General features: G+C 41.7%; 5 protein-coding genes across 5 annotated transcripts; 2 read left to right on the top strand and 3 right to left on the bottom strand.

Annotated features, from left to right (window-relative positions):
* Positions 1 to 925: 925 nt before the first annotated feature.
* BDB00DRAFT_867751 (uncharacterized protein) lies at positions 926 to 3,268 on the bottom strand (the record flags this gene model as incomplete). Its single annotated transcript, XM_053126380.1, has 11 exons — positions 926 to 1,006; positions 1,124 to 1,262; positions 1,452 to 1,510; positions 1,589 to 1,771; positions 1,888 to 2,011; positions 2,102 to 2,305; positions 2,399 to 2,498; positions 2,586 to 2,792; positions 2,881 to 2,890; positions 3,067 to 3,151; positions 3,243 to 3,268. The coding sequence occupies 11 exons, from the start codon at positions 3,266 to 3,268 to the stop codon at positions 926 to 928; spliced, it is 1,218 nt and encodes a 405-aa protein (XP_052984362.1).
* A 375-nt stretch (positions 3,269 to 3,643) lies between these two features.
* BDB00DRAFT_801124 (phosphatase 2C-like domain-containing protein) lies at positions 3,644 to 6,138 on the top strand. The gene is made up of 10 exons (XM_053121833.1): positions 3,644 to 3,812; positions 3,892 to 3,968; positions 4,064 to 4,168; positions 4,395 to 4,475; positions 4,568 to 4,699; positions 4,815 to 4,891; positions 4,993 to 5,134; positions 5,215 to 5,298; positions 5,384 to 5,449; positions 5,567 to 6,138. Exons 3-10 carry the CDS (start codon positions 4,066 to 4,068, stop codon positions 5,932 to 5,934), a joined length of 1,053 nt encoding a protein of 350 aa, XP_052984361.1. The 5' UTR covers positions 3,644 to 3,812; positions 3,892 to 3,968; positions 4,064 to 4,065; the 3' UTR covers positions 5,935 to 6,138.
* An 81-nt stretch (positions 6,139 to 6,219) lies between these two features.
* BDB00DRAFT_801119 (cytidine deaminase-like protein) lies at positions 6,220 to 7,230 on the bottom strand. The gene is made up of 4 exons (XM_053121832.1): positions 6,930 to 7,230; positions 6,597 to 6,805; positions 6,389 to 6,498; positions 6,220 to 6,315 (listed from the first exon to the last, which is right to left on the bottom strand). The coding sequence occupies exons 1-4, from the start codon at positions 7,146 to 7,148 to the stop codon at positions 6,254 to 6,256; spliced, it is 600 nt and encodes a 199-aa protein (XP_052984360.1). The 5' UTR covers positions 7,149 to 7,230; the 3' UTR covers positions 6,220 to 6,253.
* Positions 7,231 to 7,251: 21 nt separating this feature from the next.
* On the bottom strand, positions 7,252 to 8,184 carry BDB00DRAFT_867748 (uncharacterized protein; the record flags this gene model as incomplete). The annotated part of the gene is made up of 1 exon (XM_053126379.1): positions 7,252 to 8,184. The coding sequence occupies one exon, from the start codon at positions 8,182 to 8,184 to the stop codon at positions 7,252 to 7,254; it is 933 nt and encodes a 310-aa protein (XP_052984359.1).
* Positions 8,185 to 12,414: 4,230 nt separating this feature from the next.
* BDB00DRAFT_498483 (phosphoribosyltransferase-like protein) lies at positions 12,415 to 14,144 on the top strand. The gene is made up of 3 exons (XM_053117604.1): positions 12,415 to 13,235; positions 13,340 to 13,954; positions 14,040 to 14,144. The coding sequence occupies exons 1-2, from the start codon at positions 12,523 to 12,525 to the stop codon at positions 13,773 to 13,775; spliced, it is 1,149 nt and encodes a 382-aa protein (XP_052984358.1). The 5' UTR covers positions 12,415 to 12,522; the 3' UTR covers positions 13,776 to 13,954; positions 14,040 to 14,144.
* The last annotated feature ends 355 nt before the right edge of the window (positions 14,145 to 14,499 follow it).

Here is a 14,499-nt window from a genome sequence, read left to right as displayed (position 1 = left end):
GCTGTTGTAAATTTTGCCCGCGACGCAACTCAACTGGCCGGGATTTCAAGGGGTCGGCAGACAACATTCATGCTTCGATGATGGGAATTGATACGGGCACGACAAGTTATTTCCTTATTTGTTCGGGGCACGACAAGCTCTAATAATATATATGATATGTTACACAAAGCAGCATAATAGCTGACACTCTTATGTTAATTATAGCAGATGGGTGGTGTCGTGCCCGTAAGAAGCACAGCGCGTATGTATTATGTAAGAATGACATATGTAGGTGGGACGCGTCGTGCCCGTAAGGAGGAAATTTTGAAGACGTATTGGTAGAAACTTGCCTTGTTTTATTCTTTAGCACGTTTTTGTACAGGAGCGCTTCCACTATACTTAATATTTCACACATTCACAGCGCTACATAGAAAGGTTTCTCTCTTTGTATTTCTCTTTTTTACATTTTGAACCATCATAAATATCTTCTCTAATTTTCCTCTACATAGATTTCTTTTGTCTCTCAATGGTTCTAATTTATACCAAATGCAGCTGTCAGCTTGATAACATACTTCTTCTTGACATACATATTTATATAGTATAAACGTTTGCTGGGCAAATATCTATGAAACCTTTTCATATTCTATGTAGAAATAGTATGGAATATCCTATATCAAGTAATTTTACACTGTACTGCAGAATTCTTTGATTTATTAAAATCTGGTTGTGATCTATGAGCAAGTTTGAACAAAAGACTTATAAATAAGCACAAGAAATCAATGCTTTTTACGAGCACAACGCGTCCCACCTACATAAGTCATCGAATTGTCTTCTTACATAATACATACGCGCTGTGCTTCTTACGGGCACGACACCACCCATCTGTTATAACTAACATAAGAGTGTCAGCTATTATGCTGCTCTGTGTAACATATTATATTTATTATTAGAGCTTGTCGTGCCCGTATAAATTCCCTTCGATGATTCTGCCTATGTTGGTCGCTGCGTTAAAGTCGCGTTCAATTAACTACATATTTGCGATTAAAGTGTTACGATCATCAATAAAGAAAGAAATTCACCATAAGATACAGAGTATATAAAAGCTTAGCGCCAAACAATTTTCGCAGAATTTGAACGCGTAAACCTCCCTGCGCCAGCCGCGCAGAACCTCAAGATTATCGCATTGTGATGTGCGATGTAAAACATTGCCGTCTGCATCAATGCAGTGCTGAATTGCGCGTCCATCTCCTACAGTGGCCGTCGTACGCCGGATACGTAGTTTCCTACAATATCGTCAGAAAATACCAACACAAGAAGATTAAAGTCTATACAAAACGCGTAGATATACATATGCAAAGAATCAATGTATTTTTGCTTACCGGTGAACGTTGCAGGTCATGTTCGCCATCTCTCCTTGTACATTTGCTAGAAACTATTGTATCCGTTCATGACAGGTATTGCAAATAACGAACGTCAAATATTCATCAATCAAAATGACTAGCGCGCGACGTGCCAGGACCGCACGATAGCTCTGGAAAGCATGAGTTGGTCGATACGTCAGTAGATATTGCGAGACATACGTCCATTTCACAGTTCAGGTTTAACTTACTTCCACAGACACACTCTCCCACCCTTTCATGTTGGGCTTAGATCGGCCGTCCCCATACGCAACGATCGTAGGTAGTTCTTGGGGTCCCTGGACACTCGAAACTCGACGTCTTTCCCTCCGGGGCGCACGTCGAATCGACTTTCTTTCGGCTTTCAAAGTTTTGTTGAAGAAGGGAAGTGGCGGCTGAACAAAACAAATACAACCAAGTCAGTGTCTAATCAGTAATCTACTAACTCAAAGAAGCATACGCATATATTTGTATTCGTATATTAGTATATGTAGTAAAGAAGTACACCTACATCGTCGTTTTGCGTCAGGTTTAGCAATCTGTTCGCAAGCGTTTCCAACGCAGCGCGCCTCGCGCCGAACATCGTCATACGGTCTTCTCGATGTCTGAATTTGTAGTTGTTCCGAGTAAACATTCTGTAATAAGATGCGAAAAGAACAAAATGTTTAAAACAAGAATCGCAAAAAAAAACATTGATCAAGAGAAGTACCAAAGAATACGCTTACTCGGTATGCAGGTCGCTCACCATCCTGATATAGGCTAAGAACCGCAGAGAGCTTGTTACAGTGGCGGGAGCTAGTTCGAGCAAGAAATACCACTCATGTGGATCTGTAGCGTTTGGATTATTGTTTCTTGCTGCTTCTTCAGCAACGTAGTTAGCGCGATTATTCATCGTTCTTTGATGGCTCCACTTAAACATGGACTGGTTTCTTGAAAACAATGATACATAGTATATTTTATAGAAGTTGAGATATATCAGCATCAAAGACTAAAGTGCGAAGCGCTATTATGCATATACGTACTGGTATTGTCTGTTGTGAAGAGCCATGGTATGTGCAGCTCTTTCCTCTTGGGTGTTCAGGGGAGCGATGGTATCAACAGCGGTTACGAGCGATCTGATGCCTGTATTCCCACAACATGAATTAGACAACTGCCCTGAATGTGCGCTCACTTTGAAAGGAAAGAAAAAAAAACATCACTAAGACATACCAGGATCTATAGATACAATCCGCGATTGACCGCGTCGCTGTTGATCAAGCCCAACTGGGTTCTTGCTCAGGTGGTACATCCCACGGTTCCAGGCGGTGAGGTCCAAATTGCTCGGGTAGAGCTTGACTTCACGAGAGGAATTGGGCATGAATTCGCCTCGTCGTGAGGCAAGCGCACGGATGAAGTGGAAGCAGATGTCTACACCGTCTGTTGTCAAAGAGAAGTTAAACAAAGCCAGCTCACGATTCGCAGGGACTAATTAGAAAGTGAGTGAGCAATAAGCTTTTGTCATTACCGAACTCGACCTGTATGAAATATAAATAAAATGGAGGAGGTAGATAGATACTAATAATAGATGTGTTGTTAGTGTAATGGTTTTCCAAGATTAAAACACTTTGTGATGTTTACTTAGGCAATGATGTACCTCGAAGAAACCGGACGACCAACAAATCAGAACATGTGTATACCCTGTCTTTGATACCTGTACCACCAATAAAAAGTACTGATCGGTACTTTTCTTAATGTTACGCCTGTCAAACTTGCGAATTAATCTGTTGTAGTAGTAGCTGTTCGAATGTTGTAGACGTTTATTAGCTCATATAGCAGAACGGCTGGGACGTCTATCCACACATACGCAGTACTTGTTATGTGCCATACTCTGAACCAAAATTTGGACCAATCATAGTAGCTTCTTTTCTTCTGATCTGTGCATTTTAATAATTGTTACTTTTGTGCGTGTGAATACTGCATATTTATGATGTATAAGTCTCAGCTCTTGTTAATGATTTCGTGCCCTCTACTAGTTACTAACTCGATAAGATATTCTTCAAGGATCACCATTGCTGGTGGAATGACACAAAAGGGAAGCTTGTATACAACAGGGATCTGCTGTATATCTTCAGTTCTGTTGGCGCGGATATATAAATAAAAACAGCGTAGAAATGCAGCATAATCTGAAACATCATTACGTTATTACAACGACGCTCCGCCACCATGGTTATTGTTATGAGTATAATGGTCTCAAAAAAGAATAAGCTCGTTTTACCCACTAATAAGGTTGCAGGACCATATGCTGTCACGCGCAATAGCTTATATGCAAGTTAAAGAAGAGTGAGCTATTGCCTAAGCGTGACATCACCCGACCCAATGTTTTTTTCCTGATTAGACTTTGAAAAAAGAATTTCCTTCCCGATTCAACTGGTTCGCGCACACAGACCGGCACTCGAGGTTCCGTTTTGTGAAGTCACATCGACTGGAGCACAGAAAGACGCTTGCTGATGCCGATCTCCGTGCTTTTTTTTTACAGAGTTTCTTCCTTTTTTGCGTTTCGCGAGCTTTTCATCGATCTCATAATCTTTTTTGTCACAATCAAAAACAACTAAAGTAATATATATGACACTGCGCCGTGTATAGTGAAAGCTCATTGTTGTAAAAAGCGCAAAAATATATTAACAGTGTATTCATTTGTATATAACAAGTAATGGGTCAAACACTTTCAGAGCCGATTACGGACAAGACCTCCAGCAAGGATAATGACAAGAGGTTTGCGTATGGCGCATCCGCCATGCAAGGCTGGCGACTGAGTATCCTTTTTTAAAAAATTAATCATGGCCATCGCTGTTTATGACAACCACGCACTTTTTCTTTTTCATATCTGCATATTACGTACGACAGTACGGAAGAGGAAGGGATATGTATACACCCTACACCTCTATCTCTTCTCGCTCCTGCCCGATTTGGGAAAAAGGAGAGGTATCATCAACCCTTAACTACGCCCCACCAATTTTTTTTCATTGTTCTTCTTTGTAGCTATGGAGGACGCTCACACGACGCTGTTAAAACTCGATGATACAGACGCGAGCTTTTTCGGAGTATATGATGGTCATGGCGGTAAAAATTTATGCGAACACAATCCATTTTGCCATTGTTTGGGGTACCAAAAGGAAACACTGAGTGACAAACGGGTTTTTTATAATTCCTAGGTGCCACAATTGCCCAGTACACTGGCCAAGTCTTGCATAAAAAGATCCGTGAAAGCTCTCATTTCGATCGGAAAGAATATCATGAAGCATTGAAGGATGGTTTTTTGTCAATTGATAAGGATTTGAGTGAAGGTATATATATAGTGGGAGGAGTTATTGCCACTGTTTGGTTGCACGGGGATGGCGCTAATGTGGTGTGAACGAAAAATGTAGTTGCTAATATCATCCTTCTCTATAATTCGAAAAGACGGAAACTTTGCTTACGATCCTTCTGGATGTACAGCTGTGACAGCCCTTGTTACACCCGACGGTAAAATCCTTGTGGTATGTTTCTTGCGTGCTTGTTTGTTTGTATATAATTGTGTTTTTAAAGGGTAATTTAGAAAAAGAACAAATAGCAACTAACAGTATGCGCTGTCATTTAGGCAAACGCAGGAGACTCACGATCTGTCATTAGCGTCAAAGGCAAAAGCAAAGCCCTGTCGTACGATCACAAGCCCGTTGATCGGGCTGAATCACAGCGGATCATTGCAGCAGGGGGTTTTGTGGAATTTGGACGTGTCAATGGTATTGGATTAGTAGAATAGCTGATGGCAACAGGTTGGGATTTTCGCTGATTGGGATACATTTTTGAACCGTTAAACTAGGCAACTTGGCACTTTCCCGCGCTATTGGTGATTTTGAATTCAAGCAAAACGCTCAATTGCCTGCTGAGGAACAAATTGTCACCTGTAAGTTCAGTATACTTTTACAGCTGCTACCATAATGGCATTTCCTTTTTTACATTTGACAATAATAACTGACCTGTTTGCATAGGTGATCCCGATATTATTGAACATGAAATGACAGATGATGACGAGTTCTTTATTTTGGCATGTGATGGTAAGTATGTCGTTGTTGTTGCGTATGAAGTATTTGTGGTTTGTGTGAAGCGACGAGCAAGGACTAGGGAGATGCGTTTGCTAATTTTTTTTTTTGTGTTTCTGTGCAATGGAATAGGTATTTGGGATTGCATGACGAATCAGCAGGCTGTAGATTTTGTACGGGAGGCAATTGCTACAAAGGCACCATTGGATGAAATTTGCGAAATGATGATGGACCATTGTCTGGCACCCGACAGTGAAGTCGGTGGTTTAGGCTGTGACAATATGTCAATTATCATTATCGGCATATTGAATGGTAAATCCATGGACGAGTGGTATGAATCCATTGCTTCCCGCGTATCTTTAGAAAAGCCAAAGCAGGATGCTCTTGGCAACGATGTCACTTCCGTTGAAGAAGCATCCGACAAAGCAGAAGAGGCTCCAACCGTGGAAAAGGATGTCATCGAGAAAGCGCCTGTCAAAGATGAGACGCCTTCATCTTAAGATCAACACATCAGAAGCAAAAGAATTTGTTTCCGCTTCTGCTATCACAAATGAGGTCTCAAAGAAGTACTAATTACTATGTGTGTATACAAAAGGAAACCCATCTCGCTCCTCTTTCTCCCGCTACTACCAACAGCAACAACAACAACAGCAAAAAAGTGCATTAAACAATACCGTACAGACTCCCCCTGCTCTCTTTTTCTACCTTTCTCTCTCTCTCTCTCTCTGCCATTCTCATTCTCTACCCTATTACTCATCAGAACGACATTTGTAAATGATAGTCTACTTTGTAATAGATTGATTTCTTTTTATTCCTTTATCAATTGTCTTTGGGTATGTCGGTTTTTAACATGCGTGCGGCCTTCTTTTTAGGTGCTGGTGCTAGTATGCATATATGGTCAGTTTTCTCAGTTCCCGAGAATGCTGCTATGATACACTAGGAATTTAAAGTTACCATGGTCGTTTTCTCGAACATAGAATTTCCGTAAAAGTAAAATGGCTTCATTTCGAAAATAGCCACCTTCGGATGGATAAGGTTTGGATGTTGGACTTTCGAGACGAGGACTATTGTCCGCAAAAGCAAAGCGAGCAAAAAACCAAAACCAAAAAGCAAACCTTAGTACACCTTCAATATCAGTTATTTGATGAAATGGATTAATTACTCTGAGTTGATATCGAATACGGATCCATTGCCACCAAACTTGTCGTTTCCACAGCCAAAGTAAACATGGCGGATTCCAATTTGACGTAGAGCAGCGGCACACATGACACACGGTTCGACAGTAACGTAGAGATCCGTATTTAGGAAAATTGATACATCATTCTCTTTTAAAATATCGTCAATTGCTTCAATTTCTGCGTGTCGTGTGGCCTATAATATGTACCATCATCGCCCGTTGATTTGTTTGTTTATTATTTTTGGAAAAAAGCGGCAAATTGGTGAATGGACAGATTCGTTATTGTCTCTCATGTCTTTAATGTTGGTGGGAATTTACGTTAAAGGTTTCGTTGGGTCGATTCCGCCCTCGAGCAATTATCGTCTCATTGTTCTTTACAAATACGCAGCCAACGGGTACTTCCAGATTATCATAGGCTTCTTGAGCAACGTCGAGTGCTGCTTTCATAAATTCCTCATGGTATAGCGACATTGAAAGAAGGAAAAAAGACCGATCGGGGGGAGCAAAGCTTAAGACGAGCTTGCCTATACGAAACATTTTTGCATATCGAGCCCAGCCACATCCGATATCAGTTGAGGTCGCATTGGTACATGATTTAATATTAATAAAACAATATATACTATTTAGAATAACGCAACTACTATGCTTCTGAAGAGAATTTTTGGTGAGGCTTTTGTAATGATGGCTCAGGTGATGCAGGTGTTGGATCCTTATCCACAGTAACTTGGTGGGGGCAAAGCCGATCAGAGTTGGCGGCGGTGGTGGCATGATGGTGAACGGGCTCAGGGGGTGACAGGGGCGTTGACGCAGCACCGTCCTCGGTCTTTTCGCCTTCTTTGATAAGATGCTTCTGGCTAATTTTACTTTCCCTCTCGTTTTGTTTATCACTGAATGCAAACAGCCAACCTGGCGAGAACACTATGGATGGCTGTCTTTCGTCATTGTTGCTACTATTGCTATTTCCTCGCTGGTTTGCTTCGTTGTCCGTTTCATAGGGTGGTAAGGGCGGCGGTTTGCTCATTCGATACTGGAAGGCACGGTCATAATAGTCGCGTTTTTTCACCGGTTTTCGTCGAGTGCTGCTGCTATTGCCTTCTTTTTCTATTGTTCCTGCACTGGATACCGCTGCTCCAGGTGCTGCTACCGTGCCTTCTTCCACGTCTCGCGCGATTATTGTTTGGTCTTCATTGTTCGCCTGTTTCTTAAATTGTGACAAAAACGAGGTCCAGCCGTTAATGGTTTGTGTACGTTGTTGATCGTTCAGACGCTTTCGTATACGAGCACAGTGTAAGATGCAGCAAGTGATGACGACGAGAATCACGACCAGGGCGACCGTCAACGGCCCAATGGTTGAGGTAGGTACAGTGTTATTGTTGTTGGATGATGAAGGAAGTGTATTGCCGCTTGTATCAGTTGGTGAACTCGTTGCCGTATCATGGTGATGATTTTTATTGCCGGTGGGGGTAGGCGATGGTGACCCTTTATTTATACTGTGATGTCCACCTTCGTCCTCATCAGGCTCGTTCTCATCAGGTTCGTTTTCATCAGGCTCATACTCTGGGCGGGGACTCATTAGAGTAGTGTACTATAATATATATAAAGGGTCAAGAAAAAGAGCGGAAAAGAAAGGGAGAGAAACCTGCAAAAAGCGTGTATGTGCGCGCCCTGTTTCTCTGCTCTGCCCCCTTTGCATTGTGATGCTACGAGTACCCCTCATCAATTATACGCAAAGGAAGAGTCCACCTCCTGATTGCTATCATTAGTACTCTCTGTGTCACAAACAAACAATGCGGTTCTCTGCATGATTTTACAGTTTACTTCTTTGTGTGGCGTTAGACCAACAGTCATCATCAAGCGATCCGGTCATCACCCGTCATTGGCAACCTTTTGCAATTTCACGAATACTAGAAGGGGTGGCGCGCCCTTGATTTAGCGTCAAGCGCATTGCACATTAAAAAAATCCACAATGCATCTTCGTTTTTCTGCTAGAGCACATTGTTTATCTTGTTAAGCATGGACAGAAGATGCGTGAAATTCTGCTGCCTCTAACTTTAAGTAATTGCTTACAAATGCGTATAGCCGCAACTGTAATAGTGATTGCTAGTGCAGAAGCTTCTGCATGATCCGCTACCCGGTTCATTTCCATTCGTTAGAGCCTTCTTTGATACTACTGGTTTCTTATTGGCCGACTGAAGTACATGTGGTAAATACTCAAACACTGCTTTGCCGTGACGAGATGATGACGATCAAATAGTGTAAACATGAGAGTGATTTAGCTGCTTCTGATGAAAGATGACGCGTCTTAGATGTTGCTTAGCTATATATATACATGCAGTTTTCGAACTCACTGTTTACAGTCGCTATACCACTACAGCAACACTAAATTTTTAATAACAGATTAAGCCTACTAGAAGCAGTAGGTTCTGTTCTAAGAAAAAGGATAGGAGACCAAATGCTACACATTTGTACATCTTGTCCAACTCGTCGCAATCAACTGTGGATTCATCATAGATAATACGATACGATAAATATTACTATTTGTCCTTTGCTGTTTAAACAAAGTATCACCGTTTTCCCTTAAGCTAAAAAGATTCGACTTTCTTCAGTCGCTCGCGATGGTTACTCTTCTTGCTATCTATACATGTAGAGGCTTGCAGCATTTACTAGCTCCTGCTACTATGCTAGCTCTTCTACTGACACAATTTCCTTTAGGCGGTTCCCAAAACTATATATTAGGCCATTTTCACGTTGTCACCATTTCGATACATTCTAATGCCAAATGGCATTTAGGTTCAGCTGGAGTTTGTGAATGGCGATCATAGAAAAAGACGTATTTGCAGTAATTCTCCATTATCAGCCGACAGTTGCAAGACATTGGGAAATAAGCATATCTCCTCCTCTTTTCATACTTGTAGACTTGTGCTTCAATATAATCGCCAACACAAATGCTGTCATTGCGCATTGAGAATAAACAAAGCTGACAGAATGATTGGTGATGCATCCAGCGGCTTGCTAATAAACAACCATTGTGTGATACTTGTCCAAGGCGGATAACGAGGGCAGGATTATACGAGATGACAGTGCCTTATACTGGGGGAATATCAAAGTTAGGCTAAAGAAGTGGCTTTTGAACGCCATAGATATCTCGTAGTGTGTAGTATACGTTTCGTAGGTAACCTCCGCGGCGGGATTGACTTGCATTAATACTATATTGAATCTTCCCTCATTCCTATCCACTTTACACTTCTTAACTAACGAGTAGTCAATATACAGAAACAATATCTTCCTCAGTGTATGTAGAGCGAGTACACACATTTCAACAATCACGAAAACAAACTAAACTACACCATCAATTATGGTCATCAAATCATCACTCGCCTTTCATTCACGTAAAAAATGATCGAGCTCATCATACATAACAAGCTGCACAATGAGCATTGCTACCTCTGCAGCCCCTACCAAGCGAGATGACCGCCATATGCTATATAGACACCTAGGATCGCAACAGCATACTTTGTAGCTTACTGTCGCTTTTCATTATAATAATGAAGCAGAAACGCTATCAAGACAGTCGTTACCAACAGCGAATAAGCAAGTCCAACGTCGACAGGAGCAATCCGTAATATATGCAAATTGCAATATACTCATTTACTATCAGGCAGCTGACTACTCAGGCTAGAGACTAGAGCAAAGGAACCCGAATCAGCCTGATAGTTCTCTGAGAAATTCAGCGTCTTTTAGTGCTCAAACAACACAACCTCACGCCAGTATGGCTCGCTGCATACCCGGTCTTAGATGTCATGGTATATACATGACCATCTCTTGTACCTAAAATTATGCAGAATGACTAGATTTGGCTACGTCTTATGGCTTTCTAAAACTAATTAGAGGAGGAATGGTCCTCTACGTCTGACTATGACATAGCACAGCTTCGTCGCGGAATCATTTGGTTATCCGTAGCGACGAAGGGTTTGTACTTACGGATTGCTATAACAGAAGGAACGATGGTTGTCATTTAAGCAACCTATTGATCTTCCGTTAACACCAGGAATTCGTTACGCACTACATATCTTAACTTTGAAGAACAGTTCCCTGATGCATGATTTGTTCAATGCTATTCAAACCAGCATTAGTTGATTCGCGAAAGCGGGCCGATGGTTTTACTGTACATGTTTCAGATATTTCGAGTAGCAACAACAAACAAAAGTGATTGCGGGAACTTTCATCTCCAGTATTACCAACGAAATCTTCACTACGTCCAACGTCTAGTGACTAATACGTTTCTGGGCGACATACCTCCAAAGTATGTCGTGGACCATCTTATAATGACAACATCAACAACAGCAACTCTTAAATCAGATTTTATAGTTGCCTGCTTTGCGGTATATCTATCTCACCAATATTCATCCGAGATAGTTGAAGAGATTTGGAGACGCTAATCATTATTGAGAATACAGTTTCACGAATTACAGTGTATCGCCGTTTGGTTGTGTGCTCGGCAGATAGCTCTAATTGAAGGCTACCCTTGCCTTACCATGGTAACCAGGAGCGTTGACGATAGTGCAACACGAAGACTGGTACCACGTAAACGTGTTCCAAAGTAACAAACCAGATAATAACGCAGCGCTACCATCATAATAGGAACGAATATATGACTAGCACACATAGTCTCGAATGCCATTTGTCGATGGCCAAGTCGTTACGAGCCATGGACAAGTTACCTCAAAAGCAGCCGAACGTCAAACTTAACTTTATCTTGACACCCAGTGGTTCCAATGACATTGGTAATGTTTATATTCTGCCGAGGTCAAAGGAAAAATTAGCCACAAGGGAAAGATAAACAAGGTTTTCGGCTGTGCAGACTTTTGTGGCACCCAAGCGCTGCGATACTGGCATACATAATGACTAGTACGCTCCTTCAGTCCGCTTGATATACCTTGTAATAATTTCAAAATAATTACAATCCAAAAGTGATTGTCTGTAGTTTTTAATGTAACAATATGTCAAGCATACCACCAATGTGCCGTTTACCGTGGAGAAGACTCGTCTACCGCTCCTTTATTGTTGCTCTATCGTTGTAGGAGGTGAGTATCCCAATAGTAGATATCCGTATACTTTGTGAATTCTTAAGATGTTGGTTAATCCTGGTAATAGCACAATATCTTGAAGAAACTGCAACGTTGGTACATAGTTTTCGAACCGATCGAGAAAGATAACGGTTGGTATCTTATTCCAAGCAAAACAACAAATCAAGCAAGGATGCATGTTTCGCTAAATTCGATATCTCCTGGCTCAGCGAAAGTAGGCTACGGAAGAGAGAAAGCGGCGCGTACAAGAAATAATAAAGCAAACTCAAGCTGTTGAACTTGGAGGCTGTCACTTTAATTCAGTCAAACTACAAATAGTTGCAATTTCTCTTTTTTTCAGTAACAATTTTCAAGTCTCTACTATATCATGAGCAAACGTCAATTGCTTGGGTTGTTTTGCTTTCATATTGGAAAAAAGAAAAAGAATACCATTGCTATAATTCCTACCCACTTGGATGTATGAGTCGCTTGCACTCATGCACTCGTATATGGAATATGGCACGATCAAGCGTTGCGCTTTTTAAAGCGTATAGACTGACCCAAAACTGGTTTCCAAATGAAAGAGTTCTGATCCCTGGCCGCACTACGAGGCTTACTGTTAAGTTTAGTGACATTGCCTTGGGCATTACTGCAGTGTGCACATCTCAATTTACTTTCGGAGATCTTAAATGTAATCGGGTGGGGTCGAAACACCGCATAAAGAGGCAAAAAAAAAATATTCATGACATATCACACACACACACACACACACACCCTACTCTCTTTCTTTTTCTGCCTCTTTTACAGCCACACACTTTCTATAAACTGTAAAGCATACGGACCCTATGAAAAACCTCGTCGTATTTGGTGGCTCGTCATACCCAGAGCTGACAGCAGCCGTGTGCAATCGGCTCGGCATTTCTTCCGGCAAAAGCAAGCTGGCCAAGTTCAGCAACAATGAGACCAGTGTTGAAATGCGCGAATCTGTTCGAGAACAAGACGTTTATATTATTCAGTCCGGCTGTGGTACCGTCAATGACAATTTGTTTGAACTCTTAATCATGATCAATGCCTGCAAAGTTGCATCGGCCAAGCGCATTACAGCCGTTTTGCCTCATTTCCCTTATAGCCGTCAGCCTGACGTGCCGTACAAGGCTTCGTCAGGCGCTCCTCTTGCAAGCTTGCCTCCTGCTACGCCTCGTAACGATAAACTCAACACTGCAACAACAGCATCAACGGACGACGTGTCCCGTCAGCTTATGAACAAGCTCGCTAAAGTATCGTTGGAGAATAACAACAGCAGTGGTGGCGCTGGTAATTCGTCGCAATATCGTCAATGGGTCGCACGGTCTGGAACACTGGTAGCCGACTTACTGACCTGTGCAGGCGCCGATCATATCATCACCATGGAGATGCATGACCCTCAATTTCAAGGCTTTTTCGATTGTCCAGTTGATAATCTCGTCAGCTCGCCGCTGATGATTAATTATATCCGTCATCAAATCCCGAATTATCAGGATGCAGTCATTGTATCGCCCGACGCCGGTGGTGCTAAACGGTAATAACGCCACTTTCTGATGCAGTTTAAGGGGGTGGGGAAGAGAAGTGGCGGAGGGCGTAAAGAGACTGAAATTGACATTCGTATTATATGTATTCCACTAGAGCAACAGCAATTGCCGAGAAATTGCGTATGGACTTTGCATTGGTACACAAAGAGCGCCGACAAGTATCAACCAACAAACGCGACCTTATGCTGGTAGGCGATGTCCGAGGTAAAGACATCATCATTGTCGATGATGTCACCGACACAAGCTATACTATCACTCGAGCAGCACGGATGTTACGTGAAAACGGTGCTCGTAAAATCTACGCGCTTGTCTGTCACGCCATCTTGTCTGGCAATGCCGCCCGTAATATCGAAGACAGCTGTATTGATCAGTTGATTGTCAGCAACACGATCCCCCAGCACGAACACTTGCGCGACAGCCCCAAGATCAAAGTATACGACGTGGCCCCTATTTTTTCAGAAGCTATTCGAAGGACCCATTTTGGCGAATCGGTTTCTATGCTTTTTGATGCCCAATTTGACACCATATAGACAGTTTTTCTTTTACTTGTTGTTTCCCCTTTTTATCTTCCCATCATCATTCTTCTTTGAAAATCACTAGAAAGCAAAAGTTTTCATAAAGTTTTGATCTTAATTATTGTACAGTCATGAGAATACTGGTTCCACGACCGGGGTGTTCAACTGATGTGCCCCACTTCATTTCTTTCTTTGTATGTATGTAATGTCGCCTTACTAACAACTGCTGTAGGGATCTTACCACAACGAGTAACTAATCTACACATATCTGTATTGCAGTGGGAAAAAAATACGAACGATTGTCAACGAAAGTGATTGCCGCGAGGGTCTACGGGTTATATACTGTTTATGGATAACAGTAACTTACACAAGTGGTGAGATAAACAAGTAAGAATATTGATGAACATCTATAGCAGAGTAGTACCTACTAAGTGTTCCACAGAATTGCTACACCATAACTCATATAAATGTTTACCAGATAAAGTCACACATCCAGCTTTAATAGTACGCCTGAATATATGTATCCTTTTTATGAAGTAAGTTATTGCTACACGAAAGGCTATGAAATAGTAACCTACTTATTTATACTCAATTTTCTTAGCAATATGATCTTAAGTTGATCTACAATATAGCAATGGATTCAATGAACTTATTTTTTTTAGCAACCCTAACAGGCTTTTATAGCAACCTCATTCTCATCCCAGTAGCGAAAATTCAGGAGCCAGCAACGGATTTTGCT

Source organism: Zychaea mexicana, assembly GCF_025766255.1.
Source record: "Zychaea mexicana strain RSA 1403 chromosome Unknown BDB00scaffold_6, whole genome shotgun sequence".
NCBI classification, from domain to species: Eukaryota; Fungi; Mucoromycota; class Mucoromycetes; order Mucorales; family Lichtheimiaceae; genus Zychaea; species Zychaea mexicana.
Note: the sequence above shows the minus strand (reverse complement) of the source record. Positions and strands in the feature narration are given on the sequence as shown.